The sequence below is a fragment of the Myodes glareolus genome, chromosome 4, assembly GCF_982192425.1.
Source record: "Myodes glareolus chromosome 4, mMyoGla1.1, whole genome shotgun sequence".
In the NCBI taxonomy this organism is placed as follows: Eukaryota; Metazoa; Chordata; class Mammalia; order Rodentia; family Cricetidae; genus Myodes; species Myodes glareolus.
Window position 1 is genome coordinate 34,974,577 of NC_142029.1, and position 16,469 is coordinate 34,991,045.

Sequence of the window (16,469 nt, forward strand, 5' to 3'; positions counted from 1 at the left end):
TCATTTGGACCTAGGGAGTTAAGTCCAGTGTTCCAATGTGGGTCTCTGTCTCTATCTCCATCCATTGCCAGGTGAAGGTTCTATGGTGATATGCAAAATATTCATCAGTAAGGTTATGGGCCAAGGCCAGTTGAGGCACCCTCTCCTCTGCTGCCCAGGGAACAATCTGGGGACCTCTCCTTGGGCCTGGGAACCCCTCCAGAATCAAGTCTCTTTCAAACCCTAAAATGGCTCCCTTAGTTGAGATGTATACTTCCCTGCTCCCATATACATCCTTCCTCCCTCCCCCCCATCCCATTCCCCCAAGCCATCCCCAATCCTCCCCCTCTCCCTTCTCTCTAACATCTCCCCTTACTTCCACCCCCCACCCCCCACGCACCCAAGTTTGCCTGGCAATCTTGTCTACTTCAAATATCCAGGAGGATAACTATATGATTTTCTTCAGGTTCACCTTCTTATTTAGCTTCTCTAGGATCACGAATTATAGGCTCAAAGACCTTTAACTATGGCTAGAAACCACTTATGAGTGAGTACATACCATATTCCTCTTTTTGGGTCTGGGTTACCTCACTCAGTAAAGAGTTTTCTATTTCCATCCATTTGCATGCAAAATTCAAGATGTCATTGTTTTTTACCGCTGAGTAAAACCCTAATGTTTATATGTACGAAACCTTCTTTAACCATTCTTCTATTGAGGAGCACCTAGGTTGTTTCCAGGTTCTGGCTATTACAAATAGTTGTGCTATGAACATAGTTGAACAAATGTTTTTGTAGTATGATAGGGCATCTTTTGGGTATATCCCCAAGAGTGGAATTGCTGGGTCCTGAGGGAGGTTGACTCCCAGTTTCCTGAGAAACTGCCACACTGATTTCCACAGTGGCTGCACAAGTTTGCATTCCCACCAACAATGGATGAGTATTCCCCTCACTCCACATCCTCTCCAGCATAGGTTATCATTGGTGTTTTTGAGTTTGGCTATTCTGACTGGTGTAAGATGGTATCTCAAAGTTGTTTTGATTTGCATTTCCCTGATTGCTAAGGAGGTTGAGCATGACCTTAAATGCCTTTTGGCCATTCGAAATTCACCTGTTGTGAATTCTCTGTTCAGTTCACTACCCCATTTTTTTAATTGGGTTAATTAGAGTTTTAGTGTCTAGTTTCTTGAGTTCTTTGTATATTTTGTAGAGCAGACCTTTGTCTGATGAGGGGTTAGTGAAGATCTTCTCCCAGTCAGAAGGTAGCCTTTTTGTCCTACTGACAGTGTCCTTTGCTTTACAGAAGCTTCTCAGTTTAAGTAGCTCCCATTTATTCATTGATTTTCTTATTGTCTGTGCTGCTGGGGTTCTACTTAGGAAGTGGTCTCCTGTGCCTATGTCTTGTAGACTACTTCCCACTTTCTCTTCTATCATGTTCAAAGTGGTCAGATTAATGTTGATGTCTTTAATCCATTTGGACTTGAGTTTTGTGCATGGTGATAGATATGGATCTATTTTCATTCTTCTACAGGTTGACATCCAGTTATGCCAGCACTATTTGTTAAAGATGCTTTCCTTCTTCCATTGTATACCTTTAGCTCCCTTGTCAAAAATCAGGTGTTCATAGGTTTGTGGGTTAATATCCAGGTCTTCTATTTGATTCCATAGGTCGACTTCTCTGTTGTTATGCCAATACCAAACTGTTTTCAATACTGTAATAGAGTTTGAAGTCAGGGATGGTAATGCCTCCAGAAGTTCCTTTATTGTGTAAGATTGTTTTGGCTATCCTGGGTTTTTTGTTTTGCCGTATAAACTTTATTATTGTTCTCTCAAGGTCTGTGAAGAAGTTTGATGGGATTTTGATGGGGATTGCATTGAATCTATAGATTGCTTTTGGTAGAATTGCCATTTTTACTATGTTGATTCTCCCAATCTAAGAGCAGGGGAGGTCTTTCCATTTTCTGGTATCCTCCTCAATTTCTTTCTTCAAAGACTTAAAGTTCTTGTCAAATAGGTCTTTCACTTCCTTGGTTAGAGTTACCCCAAGATATTTTATGCTATTTGTGGCTATCGTGAAAGGTGAAGTTTCTCTGATTTCCCTCTCTGCTTCTTTATCCTTTGTGTATAGGAGGACAACCGATTTTTTGGAGTTGATCTTGTATCCTGCCACATTACTAAAGGTGTTTATCAGCTGGAGGAGTTCTTTGGTAGAGTTTTTGGGGTCGCTTATGTACACTATCATATCGTCTGCAATTAACGAAAGTTTAACTTCATCCCTTCCAATTCGAATCCCCTTGATCCCCTTATGTTGTCTTATTGCTATTGCTAGAACTTCAAGCACTATATTGAAGAGGTATGGAGAGAGTGGACAGCCTTGTCGTGTTCCTGATTTTAGTGGAATGGCTTTGAGTTTCTCTCCATTCAATTTGATGTTAGCTGTCGGCTTGCTATATATTGCTTTTATTATATTTAGGTCTGATCTTCGTATCCCCAATCTCTCCAACACCTTTATCTTAAAGGGGTGTTGAATTTTGTCAAATGCCTTTTCAGCATCCTATGAAATGATCATATGGTTTTTTCTTTCAGTTTATTTATATGATGGATTACACTGATAGATTTGCATATGTTGAACCAACCCTGCATCTCTGGGATGAAACCCACTTGATCATAATGGACAATTTTTCTAATGTGTTCTTGGATTGGATTTGCCAGTATTTTATTGAGAAGTTTTGCGTTGATGTTCATGAGTGAGATTGGCCTGTAATTCTCTTTCTTGGTTGTGTCTTTGTGTGGTTTTGGTATCAAGGTAACTGTAGTTTCATAAAAAGAGTTTGGCAATGACTCTCTGTTTCTATATTGTGAAATACATTAAGGAGTGTAGGTATTAGCTCTTCCTGGAAGTTCTGGTAGAATTCTGCATTGAAACCATCTGGTCCTGGGCTTTTTTTTTTGGTAGGGAGATTTTTGATAACAGCTTCTAATTCTTCACGACTGACAGGCCTATTTAGATTGTTCACCTGGTCTTGGTTCAACTTTGGTATATGGTACTTATCTAAAAAAATGTCCATTTGTTTTACATTTTCCAATTTTGTAGGATACAGGCTTTTGTAGTAAGATCTAAAGATTCTCTGAATTTCCTCTGTGTCTGTGGTTATGTCCCCCTTTTCATTTCTGATCTTATTAATTTGCATGTTCTCTCTCTGCCGTTTGATTAGTTTGGAGAGGGGTTTGTCAATCTTGTTGATTTTCTCCAAGAACCAGCTTTTTGTTTCATTGATTCTTTGGATTGTTTTCTGTGTTTCTATTTTGTTGATTTCAGCCCTCAGTTTGATTATTTCCAGTCTTCTACTCCTCCTGTGTGAATAAGCTTCTTTTTTTTTTCTGGAGCTTTCAAGTGTGCTGTTAAGTCTCCAATGTGTGCTTTCTCCGTTTTCTTTAATTGGTCACTTAGTGCTATGAACTTTCCTCTTAGCACTGCTTTCATTGTGTCCCATAGGTTTGAGTATGTTGTGTCTTTATTTTCATTAAATTCAAGGAAGACTTTAATTTCTTTCTTTATTTCTTTTTTAACCCAGGGGTGATTTAGTAGTTGACTGTTCAACTTCCAACTTTTTTGTTGGCTTCCTGGGGGTAGCGTTGTTGTTGAATTCTAACTTTAATCCATGGTGGTCTAACAAGACACAGGTGGTTACTAATATTTTTTTGTATCTGTGGAAGTTTGCTTTGTTACCGAGTATGTGGTCTATTTTCGAGAAGGTTTCATGAGCTGCAGAGAAGAAAGTATATTCTTTCCTCTTTGGGGGGAATGTTCTATAAATGTCTGTTAAGTCCATTTGATTCAATACCTCCAATAATTCTCTTATTTCTCTGTTAGGTTTCTGTCTGATTGACCTGTCCATTGGTGAGAGAGGTGTGTTGAAGTCTCCTACTATTTGTGTGTGTGGTTTGATGACTGTCTTGAGTTCTAGAAGTGTTTCTCTTACATAAGTGGGTGGCTTTATATTTGGGGCATTGATATTCAGGATTGAGACTTCTTCTTGATGGATTGTTCCTGTTATGAGTATGAAATGTCCATCTCCGTCTCTTCTGTTTGATTTTAGTTTGAAGTTGATTTTGTTAGATATTAGAATGGCCACACCTGCTTGTTTCTTAGGTCCATTTGCTGGGAAAACCTTTTCCCAACACTTTACCCTGAGTAGGTGTCTGTCTTTGTGGTTGAGGTGTGTTTTTTGTAAATAGCAGAATGTTAGATCATATTTTTGTATCCAGTCTCTAAGTCTGTGCCTTTTTATAGGTGAATTGAGTCCATTGATATTAAGTGATAGTAATGACCCGTGGTTGTTGACTCTGGTTATTTTTGGGGGGTGGGTAGTAGAGTGTATGTGTTTCCCTTCTTTGAGTTGTGCTTGTGAAGGGTTGCTAGCTGTCTGAGTTATTGTAGGCAGTGTTGGGAATATTGGATTTCTTGGGTTGTGATTTTCCTTCTAATACTTTCTGTAAGGCTGGATTTGTAGCTACGTACTGTTTAAATTTGTTTTTATCATGGAATATTTTGTTTTCTCCATTGATAGTGAACGATAGCTTGGCTGGGTATAGTAGCCTGGGCTTGCATCCATGGCCTCTTAGTTTCTGCAGTACCTCTATCCAGCACCTTCTGGCTTTCATGGTTTCCATAGAGAAGTCTGGTATAAGTCTGATAGGTTTGCCTTTATAAGTTACTTGACCTTTTTCCTTTCCAGCTCTTAATACTCTTTCTTTAATCTGAATGCTTTGTGTTTTGATTATTATATGCCGAGGGGATTTTTTTTTGATCCAGTCTACTCGGTGTTCTGTGTGCTTCTTGAACCTTCATAGGAGTATCATTCTTTAGGTTGGGAAAGTTTTCTTCTATAATTTTGTTGAATATATTTTCTGTACCTTTGATCTGCAATTCTTCTCCTTCTTCTACCCCTATTATTCTTAGATTTGTTTTTTTTTATTATGTTCCAGATTTCCTGAATGTTTTGTGATGAGAATTTGTTGGATTTGCTGTTTTCTTTGGTCAGAGCGTTTATTTTCTCTATGGTGTCTTTATAATCTGAGATTCGTTCTTCTATCTCTTGTATTCTATTGGTTATGCTTGTTTCTGAAGTCTCTGTTTACCTCGATTATCCATAACCAGCCGGTCCTTGATTTGTGTTTTCTTCATTGCCTCCATTTCAGCTTTCAGTCCTTGAACTGTTTCCATTACCTGTTTGATTGTTTTTTCTTGGTTTCCCAGGGTATCATTTACGGATTTACTCATTTCTTCAAACCTTTTGTTATATTTCTCTTCCATTTCCTTACTCATTTCTTCAATCTTTTTGTTATACTTCTCTTCCACTTCTTTAAGTGAGTTATTCATACCTTATTTAAGGGACTCTATTGCTTTCATAATGACCCTGTTTTCCACTTCTTCCAGAACAGGGTGTTCAAGTCCTTCTGTGGTAAAATCGCTGGGATCTGGTGTTTTCATGTTGTTTTTCAGATTGTTGGAGGAATTCTTGCCTTGGCATCTGCCCATCTCTTCCTTCAAATGTTCTCTAATGGATCTTCTGGTACTGGGTCAGGTTCCCCCCTCTAATGAATCTTCTGCAAGAGGATCAGTGCCCCTTGATGGCCAGGATTCTTGTTGAGCTGATGCAGGGCCTACCTTTCCACCACCGGCAGGTAGGCTATTGAAACACAGGCACTCCTACCTGCCTGGTTGCATTTCCAGCCCAGTCCCAGCCTGCAAGCCAGCTGAGCTGGGTGATTTTATGGCCCCGAGAAGGAAGGGAGGAATAAAGGAAGGGGTTCCTGGATGAAAGGTGGGATGGGCTAGGAGGCGAGAGGGCTTAGCCCCTGCAGAGTGGCAAGGGAGTCAAGGGGGACAAGGGATGTCTGAGCTCCTCCTTGTCAGGCTTCTGCCGCGAGTCAGAGCAAACTCATCCCAATGATGAATCTAAACTGCAGATGTTTCTTATGAGATTAATATTATAATCCCTTCTAGAGGTAAGTCTTGGAATTTTCCAACCCTTTGTTTACATTTTTTCCTAGTTCACGTTTATTCATTCAGAAATCTTGTCAGTTAATTTGTTTATTTTTAAACTTCATATTGTGTCAGTCTTTTCTGGGGAGACATGAAAATATCCATTCATCCCAGATAGGGTACAACAACAGACCAAAGAAAGGGTTTGGTGAATGAATGAGTTTAGCTAGAATTACTTCAAAGAGTGTGTGTGAAAGTATGACACACATGCTGGAGGCTTATAGGCAGCTACACCACTGCTGGAAGAACTCCCTGTCCCAGCAATGGTCAAGCATCTACACACCCTTCAGGAGCAATGGACTTTATAATTTCTGTTCTCTAGTACTGTTAACTGTCTATAAGTCCCTCCAAAGGGAATGGCTTTGTAAGTCACAGCCCCATGACTGAAAGTAATGGGCCTAGCTTTATGCAAGGTTTTGAGAAATGTTGGCTGACTTTTTAAGTAGACAATGGTCATGTCATGGCAGGCTGTGAATAGAGTTCCAAAACACATATTTATAGCATTCCAGAGCCTTCCAAATGAAGCTATCTCTTCTTTGGACAACTGTTTACTGAATGTATACTAGATGTTAAGGAATAGAAATCACAGATGCAATAACTGGTACTTGCAATTTATTGAGAAAAACAATGAAGAAGCAGCTACAGTGAGGTGTAGTGGTCTAAGGGGAAAGAGAACTAAGTGTTAGAGAGACACTGAGCAAGGGTCCTTGGTCCAGAGAAGAATAGGCATGTTTCTTAAGGCATTGCCAAGGACAGAAGAATTGATAGGGTTAAAAAGAAAGCTATGATATGGGAGAGCCCTCAAGTGACATTTATGATGATTCTTCAGTCTTTACGGGCTTTTTGTGTTTCAGACATCTACTGTCTCAATAGCTAGGTACCATATTCTAGAGACAGGTGACTTTAAATTTTCTAAAGTGTTGGATGTTGTGTCCTTCTGCTGTTGTCCTGTTTTATTGCCCTTCTCATCCAGGAGATAAGATTTTGCCTTAGTAACAACACAATGACTTCTAATAATATTCTTTTATGTCTATCAATTATTGTTTTGCTCAGCTACCATCAGAGAAGCATTCTCCTGCAGTAGGTGGATAGTAATACAGAGACCTACAAGTAGACAATGTGCAAAGTGTAGAGGTCTTGGAATACTCAGTCCCAAATGGTTTGTCTTCATTGAACCCATCCCCTCAGGGTTTAGGGAAATAGGTAGAAGAGAAGGTGGAAAGATTTTAATAGCTAAAGAGTATGCAGGACACCTAGTGAACCACGTCTTCCAGATTCAATAGGACTGATGTACATAGGAACTTGTAGGAACTGTGACTGTATGCACGGTACCTGAACAGTTCCAAGCTAGATGGGCACCAGTGCTGAAAGGTGCAATAAGGTAAAATCTCCCATGCCTTACCAAGAAGCTGTGTCTTAATGACAATGGCTTAGAAATAGAAGAATGAGTTTCCTCTCGTAGCATCTCTCGTTGGGTTCACAAACCACACTTTAGGGCAGACTCTAGGCTCAGCAGTAGATTTTCAACAAAATGAAAGGAATGATATTTTTGTAGATTTTTTTCTTTGTCTCATATTGCTTTGTTCAAGCATTTATTTACCTCCATGGTCTTGTGTTTGTATATTATGGTTTTCAATTCTGTTTTTATAGCTTTTAATTCTTAGTGTATATGAGTCTGCATGTGTGTTTCCTGTTTTTATAGGGGATTGTTTGTTTGCTGTTTGTTTTCTAAAAACCCAAAGGGGTTGTGACCCACAGGTTGAGAACTGCAGCAGTAGCCTATTTGGCAGTCCTTTGTGGTTATTTGTGATTTACCAAGTCTTGTTTTCAAATGTAAAGTATGACTTTTCAGTTGCCCTGAATATACAGAGCTAAATGTTAGGTTCAAGTTAATAAAAAATGAAACCAAATAAGAGGAAAATATTTTGCCTTCAGTTCCAAATGTGTCTTCAATTACTAGCATGATGTTCTTGGGTTATTAAATATTTATATTTTTGTATGATTATAGACAAGTCAACCTTAAGATATTGAACAAAGAATGCTGATACAATTGTATGCATTTCTAAAGCATTTATTCATTATCTTATAAGTATATTTTCAAATACAATTACATTAATGGCAAGCCAGACAAAAGTAGCAATATAAAAAATATAGAAAATGGCAACCTAAGTATGGCTTTATTATTACAGAGTTTCATGATGATTAATCAACAAAGAAAAATAAATGCACAGAATGCATCATTATTGAAGGGAACATTGACTTTTTTCAGCCACTGTAATTGTTTTATGTATTTATTATTGAAGGGAACATTGACTGTTTTCAGCCACTGTAATTGCTTTATGTATTTATGGATATTTAGACACCAGACTAAAAGTAAAATTCAATACTATTTAAATTATAAAATTCATAGGATATCAGTTATTATTTTTGCAACCAATCATACAACCAAATATGTTTGATGTTAATGATTTGTTTAATGATCAGACACTGAGTTAGAATAAGCACATATCAAATATATTCAACATTCTCACTAGCATTTTCATTTTATCAAGTTAATGGGAAACTATAAGAGTGTTTGGAAAAAATGCAAGCTCTAATTATGTTGAATCATATAAGAGATGTTGATATGTTCAGTGATACTGTTCAAGCAAAAATGCTAACTTTTTAGATGACACTTTTTGCCTTCAAAAGAAATGTTATTAACTAGTTATGACATCAAATTACTCAAATAATATTAAAAAAACAGGTTCTGTGACCATTATGCTATATTATTGTACCAGGCATTGTTGTATATAATGACCTAATATCATCAAATCCATCTTAAATCATACTGTTGGCAAATGTAATTTTGCTTTGGTTTTTGTACAAAGACTTGCAGTTCATGGTGCTCTGTGACTCACTGAGTGATGACACCTCCGGCTATTTCAATAGGTGAGGGGTCTCTTTTTTTGCTTGCTATCCTATAGAAAAATAAGCGAAAAAGTTAATATTCCAGTGTCAGTTCATTACAAATGTGGTTGCTTATCTTTGTGGGTGGAGTCTTTGTTGAAGGATGGGGATAATGAAGTTCCTGAAGGTAAAGTTTCAAGAGTTGAATATCCTAAGGCCTCTCTGAGGACTATCATATATTTTACTGTGGTTTTCAAATAATCTTAATTAATGGCCCATTTTCAAGTATGTAAGTTTACTTTTTATTTATTCTTTATTGATTTATATTGAGCTCTATAGTTTAAAACTGTAAGTTTCTTGAAAGCTTATCTTAAGACAGAGTATTTTAATTTAGTATGACTATATAAAACACACATGAAACTCTTCATAGTGACTTAGGGTAAGTATCAAGAGTGGTTAGACAGGCAGTCAGAAACATGTGACTGAAATCTTTTAGAAACATTGTCTGATTCTTTATAAGGAGTACCAGGGGAGGCTTAGTGGTTGATGGTGTGTGTTCTGTTAATATTATCTTTGATTTTTTACCATGTTCTTAACTCTAGGTCTGATTACAGTATAGTGTAAATTTTAAATTACATGGGCAATACTTTTTACTTAGTAGTATGAATAATTTCCTTAAATATATCCATTAAAACAAAGCCTGTGACTCAATGGTAGAACCCTTGCCTTAGTCGTCTACTTAAGTTCAATCTTTAGTACCACAGAAAAACCAAAACCAAACCAGCAAAATGAATATTAGAGTAAATTTAAGATTTTATGTATATTAATAACAACACTCTGTCCTCTAAAAAAGAAATGTGTATTTTTTTCTAACAAATAGAGGTGTAATTATAGGTAACTCATGGGAACACCAAAGGCATGTCTATCTGTGGTATATGGTATCTGAGGCCTCATGAGCCCATTTAGCCAATGTCAACTTTGTATGTGGTTAAAAAGTAATATCAAGAACCATAACTCTATGGGTTTCACTGGGCTAGCCAACTACGTTCCTTCAAAACAGTGTGATTGTCGTGGAATATCGAGGCAAGCAGAATAATTGAGTGATGCTCTCAAATATTTAAAGCTATATAAAGGAAAGTTGATTAACTGAACTTTTCAGCCCTTAGAAAATTATTTTTTAATTATTTGGCCTCCAAAAATATATCAGAACCAGTATCTTCATAGACAATATTCAATGTCTTGGAGCAGCCTGTGGTGGTATTGGTTTTGGTAGATGTTAAATTACATGTTTAGAAAATGTTAAATGATTAGAAGGGTTGAAACTGAGAAGTAGTTACATTTTTAAACTTTGCTGCATTTAAAAATAAATGAATTTTAGTGTCCTTTGGCAAAGCATTCAGTCATCATGTACACGGCCCCTTGCTATAGCTGTTCATCTCCTCACTTCAGTTTTTATTATTCCTGCATGGTTGTCAAGTCCAGTAATTAGGTTTCTTTGTTTGCTTCTGGGAAATCAATATGTGTACATGTACTGTGAAGTTGATTGAGCAAACTTTTATTTATAGTTACCAAATGTCAAAGAGAAGCACATATAAAGATTATTGATATTCAAATTCAGCATACTCATGCATTCATGTATAATGAATGAGCAAATGAGCATGACACTTTACTTTTTTTTATTTATTCTCTCATATAAAACATACCAACTGCATTCTCTCCCAGTTGTTCTTTTAAATTAAAAGTAAGCCAGTTATTTACTTAGGAATACTAAACAAGTGAAGATATTTTAAAATCCAGAGAATTATAAAAATCAACACATTCTGGCAATGAAAGCAGCTAAGGAAAAGGATTTCCAAAGAGTACATTAATATCAGATGGTGGCTATCAGGTGCATTCTTTTTATTGGTATGACATGAGGTCTCATTGAATATGTCTTTCAATGAATATATATTAAAACTTGAGCAATACTTGTCAATACATAGGAAGCTACAGTGAAAAATACGTCTTCAGATAAATGTAACTGAATCATACAATATGTACCTTATCTGAGTTGATCATTTTTCTAAATAACATGAACTATAAACAACATAGTTCAGGTTTTTTTGAAAGCCCAGGTGAAAGACTGATAAACATTTTAACTGGAAGGGCATAATCCATATATACCTGTAATTGTATCATTAAACCAAACCCCCGTGGTCATTTTCTTTACATTTGAAGTCTAAATAATGTTCCCATAGACCTGTCCCACATAAAGTTATATGTAATACATTCATTTTCAGGCTCGGGTGTTGTCTGCCCACCCCCTTTCTGAGTTACATTTACTTACCTCAATTTGAGCATCACCAGGAAAAGAATTCCACAGGTAGTTATCATGCACAGAACAACATAGACTAGTTCTCCTGGGAAGAAAAGATCAGCAAATCACTCAGTATGCTGATGTGTATGAGGGGAGCAGAAGGTCTCAAACCTATCTATAGAATCACAGACAATTAATGAGTTCTGAGAGCTGGAAAAATGGTCTTCCCAAAGGAAGAGCACGTCAGTCGGCTCTCCAATACTAAATGACCAATCCTGAAAACATAATACAGTAACATACAGACTGAGATAGTTATATTAGTAATATATGTACATACACTTATATGTATGTAGCAACAATAAATAAAATAAAGAGGTCAGGTCATGAATTTGAAAGAGAGCAAGGAGGGGTGTATGCAAAGGTTTGCAGAAAGGAAAGGAAAGGGAGAAATAATGTAATTATATTATGATCTCAAAACAATAAAAAGAAATATTTTTTAATTCTTTGGATTTTTAGAGACAATAAGCATTATTTTCGTAGAGATTCTTTAACTGACCATTGAAGGGAGACTTGAACCCACTCAGAGTAATTTCCTTTGAATGCTTTCTTTTATATGCGGAAATGTCTTTGACATTAGGACTTGGGTAATCTGAAAGAAAATAATAAAAATTGATACTGAATATTTAAGATTCATCTTTTAGATTTATCAAATTATGATAATTTTTTCATACTATAGTAAATGAAAGTAATCTACTTCTATAACACTATTTCATAAATCCAAAGATTTATATGAATATGGAAATGCTAAAATTTTAATAATGTGTCCCTGTCATATTTAATCAGCCAATATCACTAAAGAAATCTTTTCTCTACAGGCCATAATTAGAAAAAGAGGTTCCATGTTATAGGAAGACTCATAGGCCTTGCACATGGAGAGGACCGTATATTTAGACTTCCTGTTTGGCCCTTGGAGAAGGTTTTTCTTTACACGAGTGTTATTTCAATGTACTTTAAAGATATCATGTTTTCCAAAGAACCACTGGTAACGGCTTCCTACAAAGGAAAGCCTCCCAACACGTGGAGCCCCTTTGCTCAGACCTGAAACCAGGCTGCTTTCATTCCCCTGGCATGTCTCCTCTGCACCCTCCCCAATCTGAAGACTCCCAGCTTCTGCCCTTGAGACTGGCTTTTATCTGCCTGCAGGGCTACTGCTGACTTCTCCGTGGAGTTAATAATCTTCAAGGGCATCTCTGAGAAATTCAGTCCTTTTAGATGCTGCTGGCCTCACTACTCTAAAAGACATGTTTCTTTGTGGCCAGGTCAAAAACCATATATTTTCTGTGACATATATTGCTTTTACTAACATTTTATTGATTTTATTGAGCTTAACATTTTTCTCTGCTCCTCTCCCTGCCTCTCCCCTCCCCTTCAACCCTCTATCAAGGTCCCCATGCTTCCAGTGTACTCAGGAGATCACATAGATCTAATCTCTTAGGTCCTCATTGTTGTCTAAGTTCTCTGAGATAATGATGTGTGGGCTGGTTTTCTTTGCTTTATGTTTAAAAACCACCTATGAGTGAGTACATGTGATAATTATCTTTCTGTATCTGGGTTACCTCTCTCAAAATGATGTTTTCTAGCTCCATCCATTTTCCTGCAAAATTCAAGATGTCTTTATTTTTTCTATTGTGTTAATGTACTACATTTTCCTTATCCATTCTTCTGTTGAGGGGCATTTAGGTTGTTTCCAAGTTCTGGCTACGACAAACAATGCTGCTATGAATATAGTTGAGTACATATTCTTGTCGCACGATTGAGCATCCTTCAGATATATACCCAAAAGTTGTATTACTGGGTCTTGAGGAAGGTTGTTTCCTAATGGAGAGGTTGTGGGGTAAAGAGATGCTTTCAATAACTTTTACCCATGAAGAAGATAAAATCCTGATGATTAATTAATGGATTTATTACCTTGCTCAGTCTAGATATAATAGGGAAGACCTTGGACCTTTCCCAAAGCAGTGTGCCTTACCCTTTCTGAGGAGTGGTTGGGGGGTGGGGTGGGGATAGTGGGTGGAGGAAATGGGATGAGTATGTAAAATAAAAAAGATAGTTTTCTTTTTAAAAAAATAAAATAAAATATTAATGAATCTATTACAGCTGATTCATCACACATAGCATCAACAGAAATAAGAATGCAAAATGAATAATACACAAGCAAATTTGTCTGATGACTCAAACATTTAAGAAATAGGGGATAAAGGAAAGCCTCCACACGGGAAGGCTTGGCTGTCCTCTACTATAGATTGTATCAGGCATTTTGGGACCTAAAAATATAACTATGAATAGATAGTTTTCTTTTTTAAAAAGTAGTATAGTTCAGAAAACTCAGGAAGTTTGTACCCAATGACATTTAAGGTTAAGTCCCTATAAAGAAAGGTAGATGAGAAGATGTAATACGAAGACTTGCAGCCAATCTGCACTCCACGTAGCCTCTTGCCAGGCCTGTAAGCTCTCCCTTAATAACCATCAGTTCACTGGAAAATTCAGTAACAGAAATTTCTGGGTGGAACAAGAAAAAGCCCAAAGAAGACAAATATATGCAAGCAATGATTTGACATTAGAAACTTATTTTCAGGATTTCTAGGTTCTAATTCATTGAAAACATTTTTAGTTCATATCATTTTTTCATCTCCAGGTCTTAGAAATTGAAAATACACCCTGTCAGAATACAAAGTTAGCAGATGTACAATTTAGGTATTTTCCATTTTCTGTGTGTATGAAGCAAATTTTGTTATTTGTGTTATACACTGAACCATTTATACTAATGGTCCTTGAGGGCAAGAACTCATCCATTGCTGGTGGGAATGCAAAACTGTGCAACCACTTTGGAAATCAGTGTGGCGGTTTCTCAGAAAATTGGGAGTCAACCTACCTCAAGATCCAATAATACCACTCCTGGGAATATACCCAAGAAATGCCCAATCATACTACAAAAGCATTTGTTCAACTATGTTCATAGCAGCATTATTTGTAATAGCCAGAACCTGGAAACAACCTAGATGCCCCTCAATGGAAAAATGGATAAAGAAGGTGTGGCACATATACACGTTAGAGTACTACTCAGCGGTAAAAAACAATGACATCTTGAATTTTGCATGCAAATGGATGGAAACAGAAAACACTATCCTGAGTGAGATAACTCAGACCCCAAAATACGAATATGGTATGTACTCACTCATTAGGGGATTCTAGCCATAAACAAAGGGCATTAAGCCTATAGTTCATGATCCTAGAGAAGCTAAATAGTAAGGTGAATTCAAATAAACACACACACACACACACACACACACATACACACACACGCACACACACACACACACACATACACACACACACACACACACACGTGTGTGTCTCTTCTCCTGGAAATTGGAAGCAGATAAGATTGCCAGGCAAGTTGGGAGCATGAGGTTGGGGGGGAAGGGGAGAGAATTGGGGAGAGCTTGGGGGAGTGGGATGGTTGAGATGGAGGAAAGGCAGATATGGGAGCATAGAAGAAAATATCTTAGTTAAGGGAGCCATTTTAGGGTTGGCAAGAGACTTGGCTCTAGAGGGTTTCCCAGGTCCAAGGAGAGGTCCCCAGCTAGGTCTGTGGGCAGCAGAGGAGAGGGTGCCTGAACTGATCTTGTCCCAAAGTCATACTGATGAATATCTTGAATATCACCATAAAACCTTCGTCTGGTGATGGATGAAGATAGAGACAGAGACCCACATTGGAACACTGGACTGAGCTCCCAAGGTCCAGCTGAAGATCAGAAGGAGGGAGTAGATGAGCAAGGAAGTCAGGACCGCAAGGGCTTGGTCCACCCACTGAGACAGTGTGACTGATCTAATGGGAGCTCACCAAAGCCAGCTGAACTGGGACTGAATGAACATGTGATCAAACCGGACTCTCTGAATGTGGCTGACAATGGGGGCTGACTGAGAAGCCAATAATAATGGCACTGGGATTTGTCTCTACTGCATGTACTGGCTTTTTGGGATCCTAGTCTAGTTGAATGCACACCCTCCTAGGCTTGGATGGAGTGGGGGGTCTTGGACTTCCCACAGGGCTGGGTACCCTGCTCTCTCTTAGGACTGGAGGGGGAGAGGGAGGGGAAATAGGGGAGGAAGTGGCAATTTTGAATGGTATCATTTATAAAACAATAAAAAACAAAAACACAAACAAACAAACAAACAAAAAAGAATTAATTTTGATCGGCTTTCAATAAAATAAATGATAATGCAATTATATCTAATATATAATGACATGAACAACAAATGATTCTTGTTACTTCTATGGCATTTTGGTAGTTTTAGGCATGGTCATGGACTCTGTATATATACATACATATACATTGGCTGATTAATTGTTCAAATAATATGAATTTCCTTTTGGAAATTCTATTCCTGGGGATCCTTGCTTTGGTTTGATATCACAATTTAACTCGTTGTACACGAAAAATCTGTTCTGACAAACCTTGCAGTCTTTTATGTATAGAACTAAGATAATTACTAATGGCTAGAAAAAATAGAAGAAAATATTTCGTTCACTAAATTTCATTCCCATGGTACTCATGAGCAAAATCTAAAAGGTCAGTGACATATATATTAGATAGGATCCCAGGGCAAATGTATCTCCCAGTCACTATGTTACTTAAATATTGCTCCCTGGCAGGACACTGAGTGTCGATGAGAAAGGTAGGTTAGTGTTATCAAAGGTTTCTTGGCTACTGAAGCCAAGTTGACAGTCTTCCTTAATGTTTATAAATTGTGGGGGTTTATTACAACAAAACTGAAGTTGGGAGATTGATAGTTACCTCAGCCCCTTATCATCTGTCTTATTCATCACAATCTACATTTTAGAGAAAGCAAACGTTTTTAATTACATTATAAAATTTTTGTATATTTGGTGGTAAATCTAGATTTACTTTAACATTATACTAAGAAACAAATTTAAATAACATTCTATGCAGAAATATGGAAATTTATATATTTTGTTTTTCAGAATTCTCACAGACACTGGAGGTGTGTTCTTGATCCTATGTACCTTTTCAACACTGTGTACAACATGCCTAAGCCTGCTGCCATCCCTAGGTGATTGTGTCTCAGGAAATGCCCTCATCCCTCTATTCTCACTCTTAGTGATACATTTTCAGATATCTTTGTAAAATTCCATGCAATTTCATGCAATCATCTTCAGAAAATTCCATGCTACTC

At 37.3% G+C, this 16,469-nt stretch overlaps 1 protein-coding gene across 2 annotated transcripts in view; it reads right to left on the bottom strand.

Moving 5' to 3' along the window:
* Window positions 1-8,823: 8,823 nt before the first annotated feature.
* Gfral (GDNF family receptor alpha like) overlaps window positions 8,824-16,469 on the bottom strand; it is a 49,427-nt gene continuing 41,781 nt past the window's right edge. For both annotated transcript variants that reach the window (XM_048424109.3, XM_085688527.2), the window contains exons 7-9: window positions 11,767-11,859; window positions 11,241-11,313; window positions 8,824-8,985 (exon numbers count right to left, since the gene is read on the bottom strand). In XM_048424109.3, the coding sequence (XP_048280066.3) occupies window positions 8,922-8,985; window positions 11,241-11,313; window positions 11,767-11,859 (230 nt within the window). In that variant the 3' untranslated portion in view covers window positions 8,824-8,921. The remainder of the gene's footprint in view (window positions 8,986-11,240; window positions 11,314-11,766; window positions 11,860-16,469) is intronic.